The sequence below is a fragment of the Salvia splendens genome, unplaced genomic scaffold (genome assembly GCF_004379255.2).
Source record: "Salvia splendens isolate huo1 unplaced genomic scaffold, SspV2 ctg755, whole genome shotgun sequence".
Taxonomy (NCBI): domain Eukaryota; kingdom Viridiplantae; phylum Streptophyta; class Magnoliopsida; order Lamiales; family Lamiaceae; genus Salvia; species Salvia splendens.
The window spans coordinates 84735-103238 of NW_024599428.1; the positions used below are offsets into that span (position 1 = coordinate 84735).

The window sequence follows — 18504 nt, forward strand, 5'->3', positions numbered from 1 at the left end:
CTGGCAGATAACTCATCTTGATGTGAATAATGTCTTCTTGAATGGTGAGCTTAAAGAAGATATCTATATGAAGCAGTCTTTGGGTTTTGAGTGGGGGGGTCATCTTATCTGTAAACTCAATAAAGCAATCTATGGCTTAAAGCAAGCCTCTAGAGCTTGGTTCTTTACTGTGCACTCTGTTTTGCTTGCTCTAGGCTTCTCTCAATCTACGGCCGATGTTCTTCAGACAGCAGAGAAATGAAGTTATATATCTTCTAATCTATGTTGATGATATGTTGATAACTGGAAATGCTCCTGCATCCATTCAATTGGTCATTTCTCAGCTTAACTCTTCTTTTTCTTTAAAAAATCTTGGGGAGGTGAGCTTGTTCTTAGGTGTTGAAGTGGTTAAAACTCAAGACAATGGACTTCACCTATGTCAGTCCAAATACATCAAAGACCTTTTAAAGAGAGCCAATATGACAGGAGCAAAGGGGTGTCCAACCCCTATGGTTTCTAACTGTGAATTGAGGAAAAGTGTAGGCGAACCTATATCAGATCCCAAACTCTATAGGAGCATAGTGGGAGCATTGCAATATGCAGCCATTACTAGACCTGATATCAACTTTGCAGTAAACAAAGTGAGCCAATACATGGCAGCTCCATTGGATACACATTGGAGAGTAGTTAAAAGAATCTTGAGATACTTGTCAGGGACATTGGATTATGGTATTCAAATCCAGAAATCAAATGGTGATATATCAGCTTTCTCTGACTCAGATTGGGTTGTTGACTTGGATGACAGAAGATCAACCACTGGTGTGTGTGCCTATCATGGAAGGAACTTGATATCTTGGTGTGTCAAAAAGCAAACCGTGGTTTTGAAGATCAAGAGAAAACATGCCTAGTCTCATTACTTGGTGAATTGAAGATCAAGAGAAAACAAGCTCCAGTGATTTGGGTTGATAATATAAGTGCAATATCTCTGGCATCTAATCCAGTACTACATGCAAGAATCAAACACATCGAGTTGGATATGCACTTTGTTCGTGATAAAGTTTTGAGCAATGAGCTGGAATTAAGACATGTGCCCACAGCTGATCAAATAGCTGACATCTTCACCAAACCTCTAAATCATCAACCCTTCGTGAAGCTGAGAGAAAGGTTAGGAATAATATCCCTAGCCTCACTCGGTTTGAAGGGGGTGTGTTGGAAGTGATAGCAAAGTTAATCAAGCCGCCGCTAACAAAGTTGATCAAGCCGCCGCTAACAAAGTTGATCAAACCGCTGCATACCAAGTTGATCAAGCTGCTGCCAACAAAGCTGATCAAGCCGCTTCATGACAAGTTGATCAAGCTGCTGCTAACAGAGTTGATCAAGCAGCTGCATACCAAGTTGATCAAGCTGCTGCTAACAAAGCTGAGATCACTAACCATGATAATCAGTGTATGGTAGCAAAGCAACATGCACGTGATAAACAAGTCATCAACCTCACGCGTGCCAAGCTCGTGGTTGTACCAGAAGACACAGCTAAGATCGTGGACCACTTGTGTACCACTTGGAGAGACGTGTTGATCAAAGGGTTAAAGAAGAAAGTACTTGACCGTAGTTTGTTATGATTAAGCTTAGTTTGTTATGATTAAGCTCTGTAAACTCGCTTTAGCTTGTACGATGTTTTATTTGAGTTGGAATCTAGATTGTTCGAATGTAATGATATATGTATTAGCTCATTAAGCTCTATAGTCAAGTAATGAAACAATAGATTCCACATGAATACTTTCTTCTTCGTGAATTTCATCGCACATTTTCACAACCAACCACCCGAAACCTCCAAACCCGCGGCGGAGGAAGAAGGCGGCGGCAGCGTGAGAGTCATTGCAGTCTCTCTGCAAGATCTGCGTCGAGGAGAAAGACGGCGACAGCATGTTCCCCCTCCCCGGCTGCACCCACCGCTTCTGCAACGACTGCATCTCCCGCCATCGTTGACGCCGCCGCGGCCATCGCCTGCCCGGGAACTGGCTGCGGCGTCGCCGCGTGCAGGGCTGTGCTCCCCGCCGGCGTGGCGGCGGCGTGCTGTGCGAGGCGGCGATCACGGTGGGGGATCACGTGTACTGCCCCTACAAGAACTGCTCGGCGCTGCTGGTGGACGACGGCGGCGCCGGGGTCATAGCCGAGGCCGAGTGCCCATTCTGCCGGAGGTGCAACGTGGCGCCCTGGCACGCCGGGGTGGACTGCGAGGGGTTCGCGAAGCTCGGGAAGGATGAGAGGGAGGGAGGGGATCTAATGGTGCATGATCTTGCCAAGTCCAGGAAGTGGCGAAGATGCCCCGGCTGCAATTTCTACGTCGAAAGGAATGAAGGATGCCTGCACATTACGTGCAGGTTATATGATCTAAAATATGTGTTATTATTATGTTTTGTTTATTTATCTTTCCCCGTCTCTAAAATTGATAAGGCCTCAACAGGTGTAGGTATGAGTTCTGCTATGCCTGTGGAAAAGCTTGGAGTTCTACACATGGTGGTTGCCAATGACTCGAGCATGGTGCATTCTCCTAATCATGAGAATAAGTTCAGCATGCAGAAAATTTGAAAAAAGGTAGTACAAATCTTCATTGATTATACACTAGAATTTTCTATTGTTTCTCTGAAACAGATTGAAATGACATAAATTGGTTGTTTTTCAATTTCGGTTTTTGCAAATGATATTAGCCTCTCATTGATTTGTTATTTATCGGAAAACTAGCTCTTTGGGCTTATCTAACTAATTCATACACACATGGGCTTATAAATAAAATGATTGTTGATAAACTTTTCTATGTATCGGATTAAATTTGAGGTTATTATTCTTCGCCATCTAGGTATAGATAATGACTGATGAAATGCTTAATCATTTAATAATAGTATAAATAACGACTACACCGTATAATTTATAATTCTAACGTATGTTTACCATGCATGCACTTCAATTTTCGGAGGCAAAGGCAACCTATAGCAACTAAATTAAATTCCCAAACGTTGACGTCGTCACCATCTTAATTAGTAGTATATGTAATATGCATATACAGAAGAGTGATTAGGATGATTTGACATTTTAGACTCGATCTAAGCTGACAGTGACATCTCACTATTATTATTATTTTTTAATTTAGTTTTTATTAAATTTGAATTTATAAAATTTCTAATTAAAAAATACCTTCCCTCTAGTATAGTAACCGGATCAAATTTGCCTTTTGTTTTATTTTTTAGTGTACTTTTTAAAGCTTCCCAACACCCTTTATTGCTACATATAAATACCTCCCTCACCGAACTTCATTTTTCATCTTCATCATCGTTATATTCTTCACTCCATTTATGAATCTCAACTATTAGTTTATTCAGTTATGATGTTAATATCTTATTTCAATTATTTAATGAGCTGAGGAATGTATGTTGCACCATTTGCGGACTCTTAAACCAAGAACTAAAATGTACATGCATGACAACAATATCTATTATTAAAGTTAGACAATATGCATGTGACAATTAGAGCTCTGAAGTCTTCATTTATTACTCCGTATATAGGAATATATTTCAACGAGCTAAGTTTATGTATAATAACGTCTTGTCTAACAATCTCTTAGGAACAAAGTCATATAGCACACTCAAACACGATTCAATAAAGTACCAATAGTAGTTTTTCTCGTATACCAATTACCACTTCCCAAGGAAATAAAAATACATTGTTGCAAAAGTATATATATATACTATCATCTAACAAGTTAAAAAGTAGAAACATTATCGTAAGCTTAATGTTACTAATATACATTTAAAATGAATAATCGCTGAGATCACACACTTTAGTTTAACCAACATAGATGTACTTGTTTCTTCGTGAACCAACATCAGATGTTCTCTATCATCCAATATGGGAAGTTCACGATAGATTATCCACATCTATTTAGGCTGTGAATATTATTCAATCATTTGTACAATAAATTGACTGAAGGACTTTCTGTAAACACGAGTTAATCTATTAGTTTAAAGAAGAAAGCTTCGTTTATTTAATTAATACATACAAACTACTTAATTTCTGTAAATTTAATTAAAAACAAATAAAGATTTATAAATACAAAGCAACATGAAAACATATTTTTGCAGTATAACATATAGTATAACATATACAGAGTACTAGTTTAGATTTACTTTATAATTTATACGTTATAAAAAAATTATATTAGACAAAATAATGTAAGCAAATTAATCATATTCTCAATCGATGATAACTGATCAGTCTCTAATCGAAGGCTAAATAACCAACTAATGTAGTTGAGTGACTCAATTTTGAGGAAGATTCAAGAACATGTTGAAAAAGTTAAGATCAAACAAAGTTAGGGATACCATGTCCTTCATTTAGTTTCCAAAAGTAGTGTCACGTTGAAGACAAAATTGAGTGGCACACCTTAGAAAATGTATAATGTTTTCAACAATTAAGTTGTTGTAGGGTACTATACAAAAGGGGCAATTATTAGAACTCTAAGTCATGGCATGGGTCCAATTAATAGTAGTCCAATCACTCTATAGATTGTTGAATCACAACCCATTGTGCTCATCAAGATCAAGAATGACATACTACCTTTCGTGGACTAAGACTTGTCTAAAACCTTATTATATAAATCAACTTTATAATGAATTTCTCTCACTACCAATTATATACTGTACTACCTAAATTTGAAAGTAGCCCCACCCGGGAGCACCTTTCTCACAAATCTACATTAGTATTAGATTTATAGTTTTATCCATTTATATTAATTCTAATCTACAACTAAATCAAATCAAAAAACAAAAAAATATTAATGTGAACGTGGACTAAATATAGCAAAATATCTATATTGTTTGGTTATATGGTGAGAATTGAGCCAGCACGTCCGCCGTGTGAACATTGATAATCTTGATGTAATATGCTGGTAAAGATATATACTCATATTTCTTGTTGTAAAGCAAACCATGAGAACCATACATATAAAGTTTTTATGATATAAGGTACCATCAACTCAAATTACTATTACAAATATTTTTTTAATAAGCTACTCCTAGCTACAAGCTCAAATATATCAAAAAAAAAAAAATCAAAAATCAAGCTGGTGTGGACAATAACGGACTGGACGAAATATCCAAGTACAATGAAAAACAATTTATACAATATTGGTGAAACTTTAGCTAATGACATCTTGAAAGAGATATATTTCGGTGCCTCAACTTTGATCTTGTTGCACTTCCTCGGCAAGAAAAAATTTTAAAATGCACAAAATAGATACAAACATAACATTGAAACATTACTTATGCGTCCTAATTATACTATATTAGTTATTTTTAAAAATTTCCAAACGCTAGTAATTGTGTTTCAATATTTATATCCCTAAAAGATAAATTTTTTGTAGTGTAGTAAATAAGTATCAACTACGTACTTTTTTGGGGGTGACACTTCAAATTCTACTTACGTCCTTTAATTATAATTGGGACACCAAGAATAATAACGATGTTTGAATTACCTGCTAAGTGGGCCTGGGCCGGCCCGACTCCAATCTGTCTGGCCTGAGGCGGCCTAGGTCGGACTAGGCCAACTGAGGCCATTTGACAACTATATCTACTTTAGTTTTTTTTTCTTTCTACTACGTTACTAATTTCGAATAGAGTTTTGCACTGTCCACAAAGCATACATTTTTTGGGGAGCGAGAGTAGTACTCCCTCTGTCCGCTATTAGATATCCCATTTTTGAATGGTTCGAGTGTTAAGACATTATTTGACTTTATAAAAGAGATGATAGAAAAAGTTAATGGAATGTAGGTTATACTTTTATATATTGGTATTATAATAAAATATGAGTTGAGTGAGCTAGTGGAATGTGGGCCCCCTTGCCAAATGTAGTAAAAGTGAAATGAGACATTTATTGACGGACATATAAAAAATGAAAAATGAGACATTAATGGCGGACAGAGGAGTACATCATTACTAACATTTATACCAAAAATTAAATTTAAAAAATAATTATTCTGATTGATTTATTTCAAATTTATGGTATTTATTATTTCAATGTTTTCATATGTTAATCATCTTTAATAAAATAATTTTTTATTTCTAATATTATTACTCCATTAAAATAAACATGTTAGGTTTGTGGTGAATCAGCAGACTCAGAGTATGGGTGTACATACACCAAACAGTAAAACACACCGGATAATTAATCATGAGAAGTCAGTTATAACTAACTTCATTTACATAGGTAGTATTCTGTTTCCTAGATAAAATAATATCAAGATATAATCTAGAATTGAGTTATGAGATTATTTTAGTCATAAGGGGTTAGCTATTACTAATTATCTCATGATTATCCATCTAAGAGTTGTGGGATTGAATCTCATGAACTAAAAACACTACATATTTAATTCCGGGATACAATATTGCAAACCGAACACCCCAATTGTATATATAAGTGTGTGATGTGATCTCTTTGAGCAGATGAATGCTAACGCTAAAGAGGAGGATTGGGAAGAGAGAAACAATTGTGACTTAGTCTTGAGATTTGATTAAGAGTGTTCTTCGTTATCCATTTGTGTTCCCATTGTAAGTGCATCTCGATCTTGCCCTTACAACTGTGTTGCTAAGTGAATAAAGTCCCTACCTAGTCACTTACAACTGTGTTATCCATGTAGGCTTTCAGCCGAACCTCATAAGTTCTTGTGTATTGTTTACTTCTTATTTTTTTCTCGTTTGTTTGATCTTGCCAAAGCCAATAAAATACTAATTACTAGTGGAACGCCCACATAAATATTGCTCGGATAGAAAATTCCATTCGATGTAAAAAATGAGTTTATACGACAATCTTTATTTTGATACATTATCTTCATACTAACTTTTTTATGATACTAGTATTACGTAACTTTTACAAGCATCGGAATGTTTATCTAAGACTTTGTATTTGAGTAAATGTTAGCTCAACATATAATTCAAATACTAGAAGGTGGAGTAATAGTTAAATGTATATGTTTGAATATATGATCAGCGTATAAATTTTTTGGACAAAGACGAGAATTATAGTCCCTTTCATTAGTTTATTAAAGTCACGTGGTCCATAAAATTACCGACACCAAGCTGGTATATACCGCCAATACTAATTCAAATTCAGACCAAATTTCAAAATATCTTTGAACCTAAAATTCGTTGACTTTTCTGCGCACCCTTGACCCTACTAGTATTAATTTATTATATTTGGTGACCAATTTAATCATTGTTCCAATGGCAATTAATTTGTTGTAGTTTTAGAAATTAATTAAATCTAATCTTTATCGATTTGCATTAAACTGTTTAGATAAATAAAGAGAAAGTTAACCATTGATAGAAAACAATCTAAACTATATAAATTATTCAAGAAAACTTATTAATACTAAAAAAATTTATCAATAGATGCATTATTATTCGCAATATAAGATAATAAAGTTAATAAGTAGGAATGCTAGTGTAATCCGGATAACTCATTAAATTCAGAGGATTCGTTAAGATTAATTTAAGTTGAATAGAGCTGACCTAAGAATCCTATGGGTTGGCCCAAACTATAACTATTGCCTAATTTTTTTCACAGTTTGACAAATAATTTGATTCTCTTTAATGACAATTTCAAAAAAATTAATTCTTCCATTTAAATTAATATAGCTTCATTAGTTTTTACTAATATACTGTTAATATAATAATAGACAAAAACTCTGCCAATTCAAGTTTACTGTTAAAAATATTCCGAATTCTAAAATGTGATTTGAAATTGGTAAGATGTGTTGTTGTTTCATTTTTAATTCTATAAATCTTTAATTAATTTTTTTAACACGTCAATTTTTATCATAACTTATTATTTTATAAAATGATCCGAATGATTTATCAAGTTTTATTTGTATCGAATGTCATATTTTTAAATTTTTATACTAATATGTGAGTCATGTGATTAATATCTTTAATATTTAAATATAACTACTGATAAAAAAAATATAGGTTTCTAATGAATAAAAAATTGCATAACTTTTAATTTTATTATTTAGCTTTTTAATCTGATTAGCCAGCTGAGCTAGCCCGAAATTTGAACATTTATGATTAGAGTTTCGAAATTTCTAACTCAGCATCCGATTAGTCTGTAATTTTAGACGGACCCAAATTCGATAGTTTGGCCTATTGACATCCCCACTCATAAGCTTAGCTAAATGTATTTTTCTATTTTGCATGAAACACGTTTTAGGTAGAGTTTTTGAAGTGTTTAACGACTAAATTTTTAGTTTATAACTTTATACGAACAATTTTCATTATTGTATCGTTCGGAATTAGAGTTGCAATAGTGGTGGTAATTTGATAAGGTGGTAGTTGTTATCAAATTTTGAATAATTACACAATTTATACTACTGTTTGATATTGGTATGAAGGAAGGAAAACCCCGATATAAAAAAACAAAACTCGACGACTAATATTGAAAGAGAGAGAAAAACAAAAAAATCTATAATTATTCAACAAATTCTTTGTCCTTTCAAAGCAAGACAAAAGTTAGTAGTTGTTTGATTTATTTTCAATAGTGTAGCGCATTAATTAAATTTAGTGGAGTATATATTTTAACCGCCACCGTCACCGTCAACCCCAAACAAATTAACCTTTCACTCAATTCACCGAATAAGTCTGACTAGTAGTAGTATTAAAATATACTCCAAATTAACGTGGACTTTATTTTTTTTTATCGAATATCTCATAGTGTTCTCCACTTCCCAACTTGGCTACTTCAATATCAATACCACTATACACACAGTCGTCGGCAAAGTGTCTAGCTTTCTCAACTCAGACCATTATCAAATTTTGGAATACTTTCCGTGCAAATATTTGAACATTTTAATTAGTTTAGAATTTCGATGAGATTTAGAAAATTACTCACTGAATTATTTGATAATTACATAGGCATATATCAGATTATAATAATAGACATGCCCGAGCACAAATAATTTCCAAGTTCAATGACGTAAATACTAAATATACCTTGAATTATTTATCATGTCTATCCATAACTACTACTATGCGTCATTCTTACTTTTGTAACACACATCCCTTAATATTAACCCTTATTTACCAAAAATGTCATTAGTGGACTCACCATAATTAGTATTATTGCAATAATAGTCATACTCTTACTGTATTTCATTTCAAATTACATTTAACTAATTTAAAACTTAACAAAAATGAAACCTTCAATTGACTCACATGCACTTAATTATGTAATTTAAAAAAAATTATCCCAAATCAAAAGTGATACTCCCTCCGTTCCAACATAAGTGAAATATTTCTATTTTGGCATAAGAATTTAAGTAGCAGTGATTTAAATTTTACTAATACTATTTAATTACGAGAAAAACTAAAGCAGGGATTAGAAAGAGAGTGTAGAATAGATTAAAGTAAAGTGAAGTAAAGTAAGGTGAAGTATAGTAAGAGAGAGTAAAATAGAAAAAGTAAAATGATAAAATAAGAGAAAGAATGAAGTTAATTAAAATGAAAATGTCTCGGGCTGGGACATTTTAGAAAAAAATACGCCTTATTTAGATTGAGACGGAGGCAGTAGCGTAGCCAACATATAACATTCGAGTTTTGACATTAGAGCATCTATTAGCATAAAATTTTGTTTTAAATTAATATAATTATTTTTTGCACTCCCAATTTTAAAATTTTGGATGGAAGGAGTAATATTATTTTTGGACAAGGAGCTTAGGATAGAATAAACATATTAATTAGTTATATTCTTAAGTGGTCTGATTTTTTATTAATAAAAACAAAAATACTCTGAATAAGAGTCCCATAATAAAGATATTTGAGGTAACAGAATTTAGAGTGATAGTTTATAACGTGACTCGCCTTTTTTTTATAATCATATAAAATTCGTATATACATGTATGATCTATCATATCCAAGTGGCAAAGTTCTTCAAGGCTTCCTCTAGTCTTGCAGCCACTTTTAGGTTAAATCAAAAACTGAATCAAATGAAAAACTTCACGAAAAAATCAATTCATATTCGAACCCATGTGCTAAGCTATTCATCTGAACATTTAACCTAACAAGATTAAATGAAAATATCATCCAATTATTTGTATAAATAAACGTCATGCAATGTTAAACAAAGTGGAAAAAGGGAGGTGAAAACATGATCAACGTGTCGGGACATGATTTAACATATTTATAAATAATTGATGAAAAAGGGACGCTAATCCGTCACATGTCGGTGAGGTGACTCCTTTTAAAATAAGCCGCGACTGCCCTTAACGGCTAAACCCAACAACCTTTTAGTTTCTCTCTCTTCTCTCTTCTCTCTTCTCTCTCACACACACTATGAGTTCCTCTGCATGTTGAATTTACACACTCCTCTGGTTTTGCGTAGCTAGATAGACAACGGAAAAGGGGATAGTTCTGGCCGGGTTAAGGCTCTTCTGTGGAAACCGGCGGCGGAAGGTCAAAATTAAGGTCATGGATTGGTGGCACAAAATCGTCTTCCCGGTTAGGCGGGCTTGGTTTGCCGTCTCCGCCCGCGTTAAAGCCCGAAAACAAGGTCAAACTCGCATCTCGATATGCCTATGGAGTGGAATTTCATTGTATTACCACTCAAATACTAGTACCTTTTTTTAAATATTTTAACTATGAAATTAGTAGTAGTTAATTTCGATATTATCTGTTAATTGAGGTTTTCTGGAGGTTGAAGTGATTTTCGAGCAATATCAATATACACTACGTGCGTGCGTGTAAATAATTTGGTGCACTGACGTTTGCGAGGATTAAAAAGATGGTTTAATTTCTTTCTGTTTTAGCAATTTTTTCAGTTTGATATTTTCCCCCTTTTACGAGTAGTTGGTAGGAGCTGCAGCTGGAGATTTTCTTGTTTTATGATATGAATTTCCTTTCTGCGAGGGCTTCAACGGAATCATGTTTTGCTCCCCTGTTTTCATTTCTGTGCTTATGTGAAGAAATTATGCATGATTTAGATTTTTACTGGAAATTTGGGTGATATTCCGTTTTTCCTTCTTCATAGAATTATATCCATGGAATTTACTACACCTTTAAAGTAAAACACTTTGTAAGGGGACCTTCTTGTTCTTCGAGGATATAGATCATGTCACTCGATGGATTCCATTGGATGTAGTATCTATCGTTCATTTGAATAATGTCGCGTGCAAAATGGAATCCGTCTGGTATAGCATCTACGAGACTTTCTCTAAATAATCCTAAAAATGTGAGGATTATCTCATCTCAGTTTCACTCACTGTAGGAAGATTCCTTGCTGCATTCACTAATAAAGTGCCCCTTATCTTTTTTGCTTGTTTCTTTAACTATCATTGGATGCCTTAACCAAAAGTCTGTTTCCGAATCTAGAAAGAATTGGGTCGATGTGGAAAGAATTAGGAGGCATAGACTTGGTGTGTCAAAGGATATAAAGGTTCCGTTGACATAGATGGGGCGTTTTGCTTAAGCTTTCGTACTAGTTGTTGCTGTTGATAGTGCTTGGTGGAAGATGACTACACAAACACCGAGTAGAGCTCCCAGCCCCTGGTTTATGCAACGAACATTAGCAGATTATACGAGTGTATGATGTAAGAAGGAGAATGAATGACCAAACGAGGATGATGTTGTTTATAGCTATCTGGTCAAAATGAAGTATTTAGAATGTATGACAAGGATAGGTTACTGATTTGGACACTATTTGGCTGAAGTATTTTATGATGTTCTTGTCATCCACTTGTGGATTAGTGCAGTCTTAGCCTTTGAAAACGGTATTCTTTCGCGCACTGATGATGGCTTTTGGAATATAGTTGCATTTGTTTATTGTATGGGATCTGCTCATTATACCTAAATATTCCACTTATAGGTGCTTATAGTTAGTTCCACTCAAGAAAACAATAGATTAAGAGGTAATTGGCCCCTTTAATATGACAAAACTAAAGCAATGTCCCACTTTTTTATTCTTTTTTCGTCTCTATATTGCCTGCTTCGCTTTCGGTTTCTGTTCTTTTCTTCAGATTTTTGTGGCACTAAAGATCACATGGAAATGGGATGTATATTAACTCTTTGATGCTTGTCAGTTGTTATCATCCTAAAAATTGAGTGATTTGAAGTGGGGCTCTGACGATTTAGTAGGATAAGGTTATAGAAACAGCCAAAGAATCAGATTCTTTGTGGATGAGATGGCTATACGCATCTTTCTTTTTTGCTTTAATGTGTGCTCATGTTCATGTCGCTTCGTCTGAGGAACTTTGGCCGTTGATGTGAGGGAATGAGAATGACTGATGATGGATTTTACTCTGCTGTGTAGGTGGGGGGCTGCTGAAACTTCACGATGACATTCAGACATGCGGGTACGAGGATGTGCAGATCATGTGGGAGATGTTGAAGAAGACAGAGATGGAGGTGATGTCAAACCACAGCAAGCGCAAGCGCTGGTTCTTGAGGAACTTGAATCGAAGTCAATAAGGGAAAGCAGTCGGCAATTCATGGGTGCAGCAGCAGCAGCTGTTGCAAATAATGGCACCATCATCATCATCATCATCTTCACCCCTTTTGATGTTTTACAGAAAATGTGCATCTTAAATATAGGATTGTAATCACTTCATTATTGCAGTGAAATTTGTAAATATGGCTTTGCCATCCATCACCAATCCTTGCTCCAAGGAGTTTTACAGTAAAAAAAACAATCTCTAGACTTTATTACATTCCACACACGCTCTCTATCATAATCACAAGATCCCAAAGATGAAGACAGTTAAAGCTACAACAGATATCCCAATGAACAATTCAATTCCAAAGGAAGAGCAGCAAAACATAGTTTCAGACTTTTAACAATGAACATATGCGACAAAGACCACATTTTGGTAATCATCAGAATCTCTAAACCAAACAGTCACCTAAAACGAAGGGGGTGATCTCGTAGTTTATGGTCTGTGAAGATGCAATGGTAGGTGCTCCATTTTCTTTTCACATTACGGCAAGTAGTGGGATCCTGAGCTACTAACTTATCCACAAAACAAAATTTTACAAACGTGCACTTAAAGAGATAATGCCAAGAAAAGATAGTGATTAAGAATCTTTTCTGAAGGATCTCAGTTCTCATTATTTAGATACTACATAAAGGCATCTACATCATCATACTACAATAATAGGAGAATTTAGATTCAGGTTTGAAAATAACTTCTCTTTTTTTGGCCAAACCTCATAAAAAACAGCTGCATTATTTATACTAGCTCTGATAAATCAGGCAAAGTGTTGCCATGGTACGAAAATGCATCCACGCCCTTGTCAAATGCAGTACAATATGATAACATAAACATCATAAAACACCGGCCACCACGGACCTGTGATATTTTGAGAGCTCCATGCGCATGAATACTAGCATCCAATTCCATCCTTGATCAGCTGACCTGCAGAAGAGTTACAGGAAGTAGCAATGAGAGAAGCAAGAAAAAGGAATACCATATATACCAAAGATTTTAGGCACTGACCAATATCTCTGTTCTTGGAGTAATCCATCAGATTTCAAGATTGCAACGCAACCTGCAAGATACATAGAAACTGGTCTACCAAAAAAAGTATGCCCTTACCATTCAAGGGAAGAGATAAAGCATTATGGAATAAACTAGTTTCATCATGTTTTTACTTATAAATGAATCCTCTATAACAAAAAAGCATTGCTGGTGCACATGAAATTAGCATGCTATATACATGATGTACTAACGCAGCCAAATAAAATGCAAGGCCGGATCTTTAGCAATGAATCAACGACCATCATCACAGAAGACGACATAACTAAACAAGTAAGAAACGTATAAGTAATCATACTTTTGGAAACAGTAATGTAAAATGTTATCAAAGAAGGAGAGGACAGAGCACAGAATGGAAGCAAGTGGTTAAACTGTATTGTTAATATTAAGATCCCAACCAATCTGGATGGTACATACACATGACTATTGTATCATGCAACCCCACCACTTTTTCCACTGAACTACACAAATTATTCCTGCAAAACTGTTCTACAAATTTCTCACTGTAAATTACAGGACAAAGAAACAAAAAAAAGAACTTGGGATCAAGCTAATCATACAACAGCGAGCGCGACCTTAGATTCGTGCATTCAGCTCATCACAGTGGTCGCTAATAATGGGTTTTTTGGATTGAAGAGAAGCCAGAAGCAGAATGGAATAGATATTCCTGCTTTTGCCCTGGACCGGTCATGAATTTGAGCTACTAAATCCACACCAGGGCCAGAAGAGTGGCAGCACAAGCATGCCTTGAGATCCAGTAGGACTAATTACTCAACTATGAACCATAAAAATGGGAGCTCCCCGCTATTCTTCAAATGCATGTGTACATATCTTCTCCAGTAACAACGGCCAGTCTTCACCAAGTTTTCGAGGATTCAGCTCCATGGCTACTCTAAAGTCCTGTAACGAAATGGGGGACTGACTTCTTTGGTCTTGCACTTCCATCGTCTTCCCACTATGTTGCATCAGATATTGATGACCTGGTTTTACACCGTTTATCAGCTTCATATAACTGGGATGCTTGTTGGGTTTGTTCTCCGTTGTCTCATGCCCCGATCTTGACCCTACAAGCTCGATGCACGATCTAATCAATCCTTTCATGTAAGCATCTAAACCGTGGTTCAATATGTTGGCAGAATCCACTGAAACCCCTTCAAGACCCTGTACGAGAGCAATCTGCTCCATCCGTTCCCTTAATGTTAGACTGTCCAACAAAGAACCATTGCTATATGAGCCAAGACATCTACTGCTCCTCGATAGAGGCAGAGCTCTGTGTGCCCCACCAATGCTAACAGGACGTAACTGAACCCCAAGGGGAGCTCGAAGTGGACTCCTAGCAGAAGCCTCATTCCCATCATCACTGACGATCAACTCAGTTTGATCTTTGCTACATGAAGGAGCTGAAACATCCAGAGATCTCCTATCGATGGACATTTTAGCAGCATTTGGGGCCAAGATCTCATTTTCGCTCCCTGATTGCTTCAGTAGCCTTCTCATATCAGGTGGATTCAAATCTCCATTCTCCAACACAGCACCAAAGTCACTTGACAGAGTAGCAGCAGGAAGGTGGGTAGCAAAACTAGCCTTCCCATTAGGTCCAAGGGCACTACGACGGTCACCAGTTTTCCGGTCACGGATATTCGTCCTGACCTTTCGAGGCGAGAGAGGTAGCAGATCACCACCTCCATTTGATAAACAGGGTGAACCAGAAGCCTGAGCTACATTGGCGTGGGACCCGTTTTGCAGGAGACTGTCAGTGGACATATCCTTGCCGGCAAGGTGCACACCATGTCTCGAAACATCATCCTTCTGATTGGCCGGCGGTGGTGTCTTTGCACTACAAGCATTTCTCAGTATTGAACGAATCAACTGATTGTGAAGGGGAATATTCTCCCGGCCAATAATTCTAAGACACAGCTTATTGAACTCAACCTTACTCAATTTCAAACTCAAGAACATATGAAGGAAATAAAAGTATTGCTTTGACCCCTCTGGCCCAACTTTCTTGACTAACTGAGCTTTCAATTCAGCAAGATTGATCCGCGAATAGTGATGTGGTGGTTGCATCTCTCTCTGTCTCTATCTCTACACTAAAATCAATATAACAGAAACACACACTTGCACACAACCTTACAGCACCTTCAATGAGTTAGGGTTTTTAGCTGCTACATCTCCAATAACCCAGTTTCCAAATATCCAATCCCTCTAAAAAAACCCTAAAACGGTCAAAGCTATGGCTCATCTCCAACACTTCAGTTTCAAACACTAAAGCAATTTGAGGCTCGAGTCCAAGCCCTGAGATCTCAAACTTCCAATTAAAATTGAGTCTCCCTCCAAAACCCCAAATTCAAGATAATTCACAAATTCTTCTACACCAACCACGAAATTCACAATTACCATCCAAACATCCCCTTTATTGAACTAGACCCCCAAATCCAGATACGTCCATGCAACTCCAAGTAAACCGCCCACCATTTTCACCTGTATTATACAAATTCAACAATAACCAAAATGCCACTCCCTCAATGAAAGATTCAAGCTTGAATTCTGAACTTCAAGCTCAGATTTTTACGCTCAGAATTCAAACTTGAACAAAAAAATTGAATCAACTAAGCATAAAGATTCAAACTTGGACAAAAATTTGAGTTCAAACCAACAAAATTACAAATGGGCTGACCTTATTGAAGCTCCCGAAATTCAGATTCAACACAAAATTTAATCACATAACACTTCCAGCCTTATTTTCTTCAAATCTTTTTTAACTACTAACTCTGACCCATCATGTAGCTTCTCCCACCATTGCTTCAAATTCTTGCTTCGCATTCCCCAATTAACTCTCTAAAAATTTCTTGCAGAACGATTCTGAATCAGAAATTTGAGAAGACCCTTCTCTTTGTTTTCCTCTTTGATCGATACACCCTTTCTCTCTCTTCGCTCTTTCTCTCTCTCTTCGATTTCTGTCTGTAGAAAGTAAATGTGTTTTTTGTGTAATTTCGTAGAGAGGTACAATCGTTGATGCACGGTATACAACATAGGAATGTTGTACGTTGCGCAGTAGATATTGTATTTCGATCTGGCAGGGGGAATATCAGTTTGGCATTATAAATTTCTTCTTTTAGAAGGTTTTGGATACCACGCTCTTATAGATCCGTGATAACTACTCGCCGTATCATTGGTAAGTTTTAAGTGACGTGCTCTTATGTTATTGCACCGAAAAAACACTCTCCTCAACTGCGAATGTGGATAAGTAACTCATGGGGATTTTTATATTATTTTCCTATTAATCTTTGGGTGAGAAATAAAATACACCCTCCGGTCTCAACTAAATTGTAGTAGTAATTTTTTTTATACGTTAGATTAAGAAATTATGTTAAATGATTAAATAATAATAAATTAAAATAGGAGATAAAGAAAAAATATAAAAGCTAATAAAAAGTAAAGTAGGTGATTGAGTAAGAGCGATTATATGATTTGTTTGACCATAGTTGTTATTATGCAGGCTCATTAAATGCTAGGTCATTTGAACTTTAAACGCACAAGTATAACTTTAACTATCTCAACTAAACCTCCTAAGAAAAGACAATTAACAAAAAACAGAAAAAAAAAAACGAAACCTCCTAAGAAGAAGAAGGACAATTAACATGTTTTGCTTAATATTCCATTAGTCTCAATTAAGTTGAGTCAAAATATTTAAGCACAAAGATTACAAAATTAGATTAAAAAATAGGAGAGAGAAATAAAATAGAAAAGATAAGAGCATCCAAAATAGGAATGTCCCAGCAACAACCCAGCTTAAAATTCCTCCTGCCTAGACCTGCCCAAGGTTTACCGATCCGGTGATTGAAACCGAAACCGTCGATTTTTGAACCGTGGTTCGGTTCAGGTTCAAAAAATTTCAAACTGAAACCGTGTCGGATCTGTCGGTTACGGGCGGTTCAAAACCGGAACGGTGAAAAACCGCCAAAAAACAGTGAAACCAAGCCGGATCCGCAAAAAGCTGGCGGTTCAGAACCATGAAAAACGATAAAAAAAAAAACCTCCGAAAAACTGTCGGTTCGGAACCGAAACTGAAACCAGCAGTTTTGGAACCCGAACCGTAACCGCGAAACACCCTCGCGGTTCAGTTCCGGTCTGCCAATTTCTAAAATCGGAACCGGCGATTCCGAAACCGTGGGCACCTCTACTCCTGCCACATCATCATGCCCTTTCCACAGCCTAGCCAATGCTCTGGCCTCCAATTTAATTCATTTTAATTGTTGGTGTTTTTCAAATATTTAAAAAAAGTGCAATGGACTTGTATATATAGAGTAGAAATAAAAATAATAATAAATAAATAAAATAAAAATGAAAAATTAGCTCAGCTCGGTGGTCGGTGTGCAATAGGCGCCTAGCCACCGCTTAGCCGGTTCGGTCGCACCCTAGCCGACCGCCTGGCCGCACGCAGCCGGCTAGGGTGGTGGCTAGGGTGTGTATCGAGGATGGTCTAAAGAGAGAGTAACGTAGGTGATGGAATAAAGTAAGAGTGATTGGATGTTTTGTTTTTTGTCAAAAAATAAAATGACTTAACTTGGTAGGAACATCCTAAATAGAAATACGACTCAATCTAGACATTTATTTATATTTTTGGTAAAGAAAGTGGGCAAATTAATCTCGGATACAATGAAACTAACTAAGATGAATCATCTAATTTATCATGCAAAATCTAACTATAGATACTTTGTTGGAATGTTTCCAAAACATGAACTCCTCTATGAAATATAAGCATAATGTGACAAATAATCAAGAACAAAATTATCTTCTCTATGTATGTACTTGATCACCACATATTTTGAAATCTTGACACAATCAATGCACTCTTTTTAAGTACGAACGACAATTAACAAAGACCACAGACCGCCCATAATCATTAACTCCAACAAAACTATCACTTTCTATTTCAATTTTTGAAATCACAACGT

The 18504-nt window shown here is 35.9% G+C and overlaps 1 protein-coding gene across 1 annotated transcript; it reads right to left on the reverse strand.

Annotated features, from left to right (window-relative positions):
* Positions 1 to 13844: 13844 nt before the first annotated feature.
* LOC121791244 lies at positions 13845 to 16506 on the reverse strand. The gene is made up of 2 exons (XM_042189258.1): positions 16224 to 16506; positions 13845 to 16027 (listed from the first exon to the last, which is right to left on the reverse strand). Exon 2 carries the CDS (start codon positions 15611 to 15613, stop codon positions 14351 to 14353), a length of 1263 nt encoding a protein of 420 aa, XP_042045192.1. The 5' UTR covers positions 15614 to 16027; positions 16224 to 16506; the 3' UTR covers positions 13845 to 14350.
* Positions 16507 to 18504: the final 1998 nt, after the last annotated feature.

What these genes read in the sequence shown, in the direction of transcription:
- LOC121791244 (XM_042189258.1), bottom strand. Translation starts at nt 15,613, where the DNA reads ATGCAACCACCACATCACTATTCGCGGATCAATCTTGCTGAATTGAAA.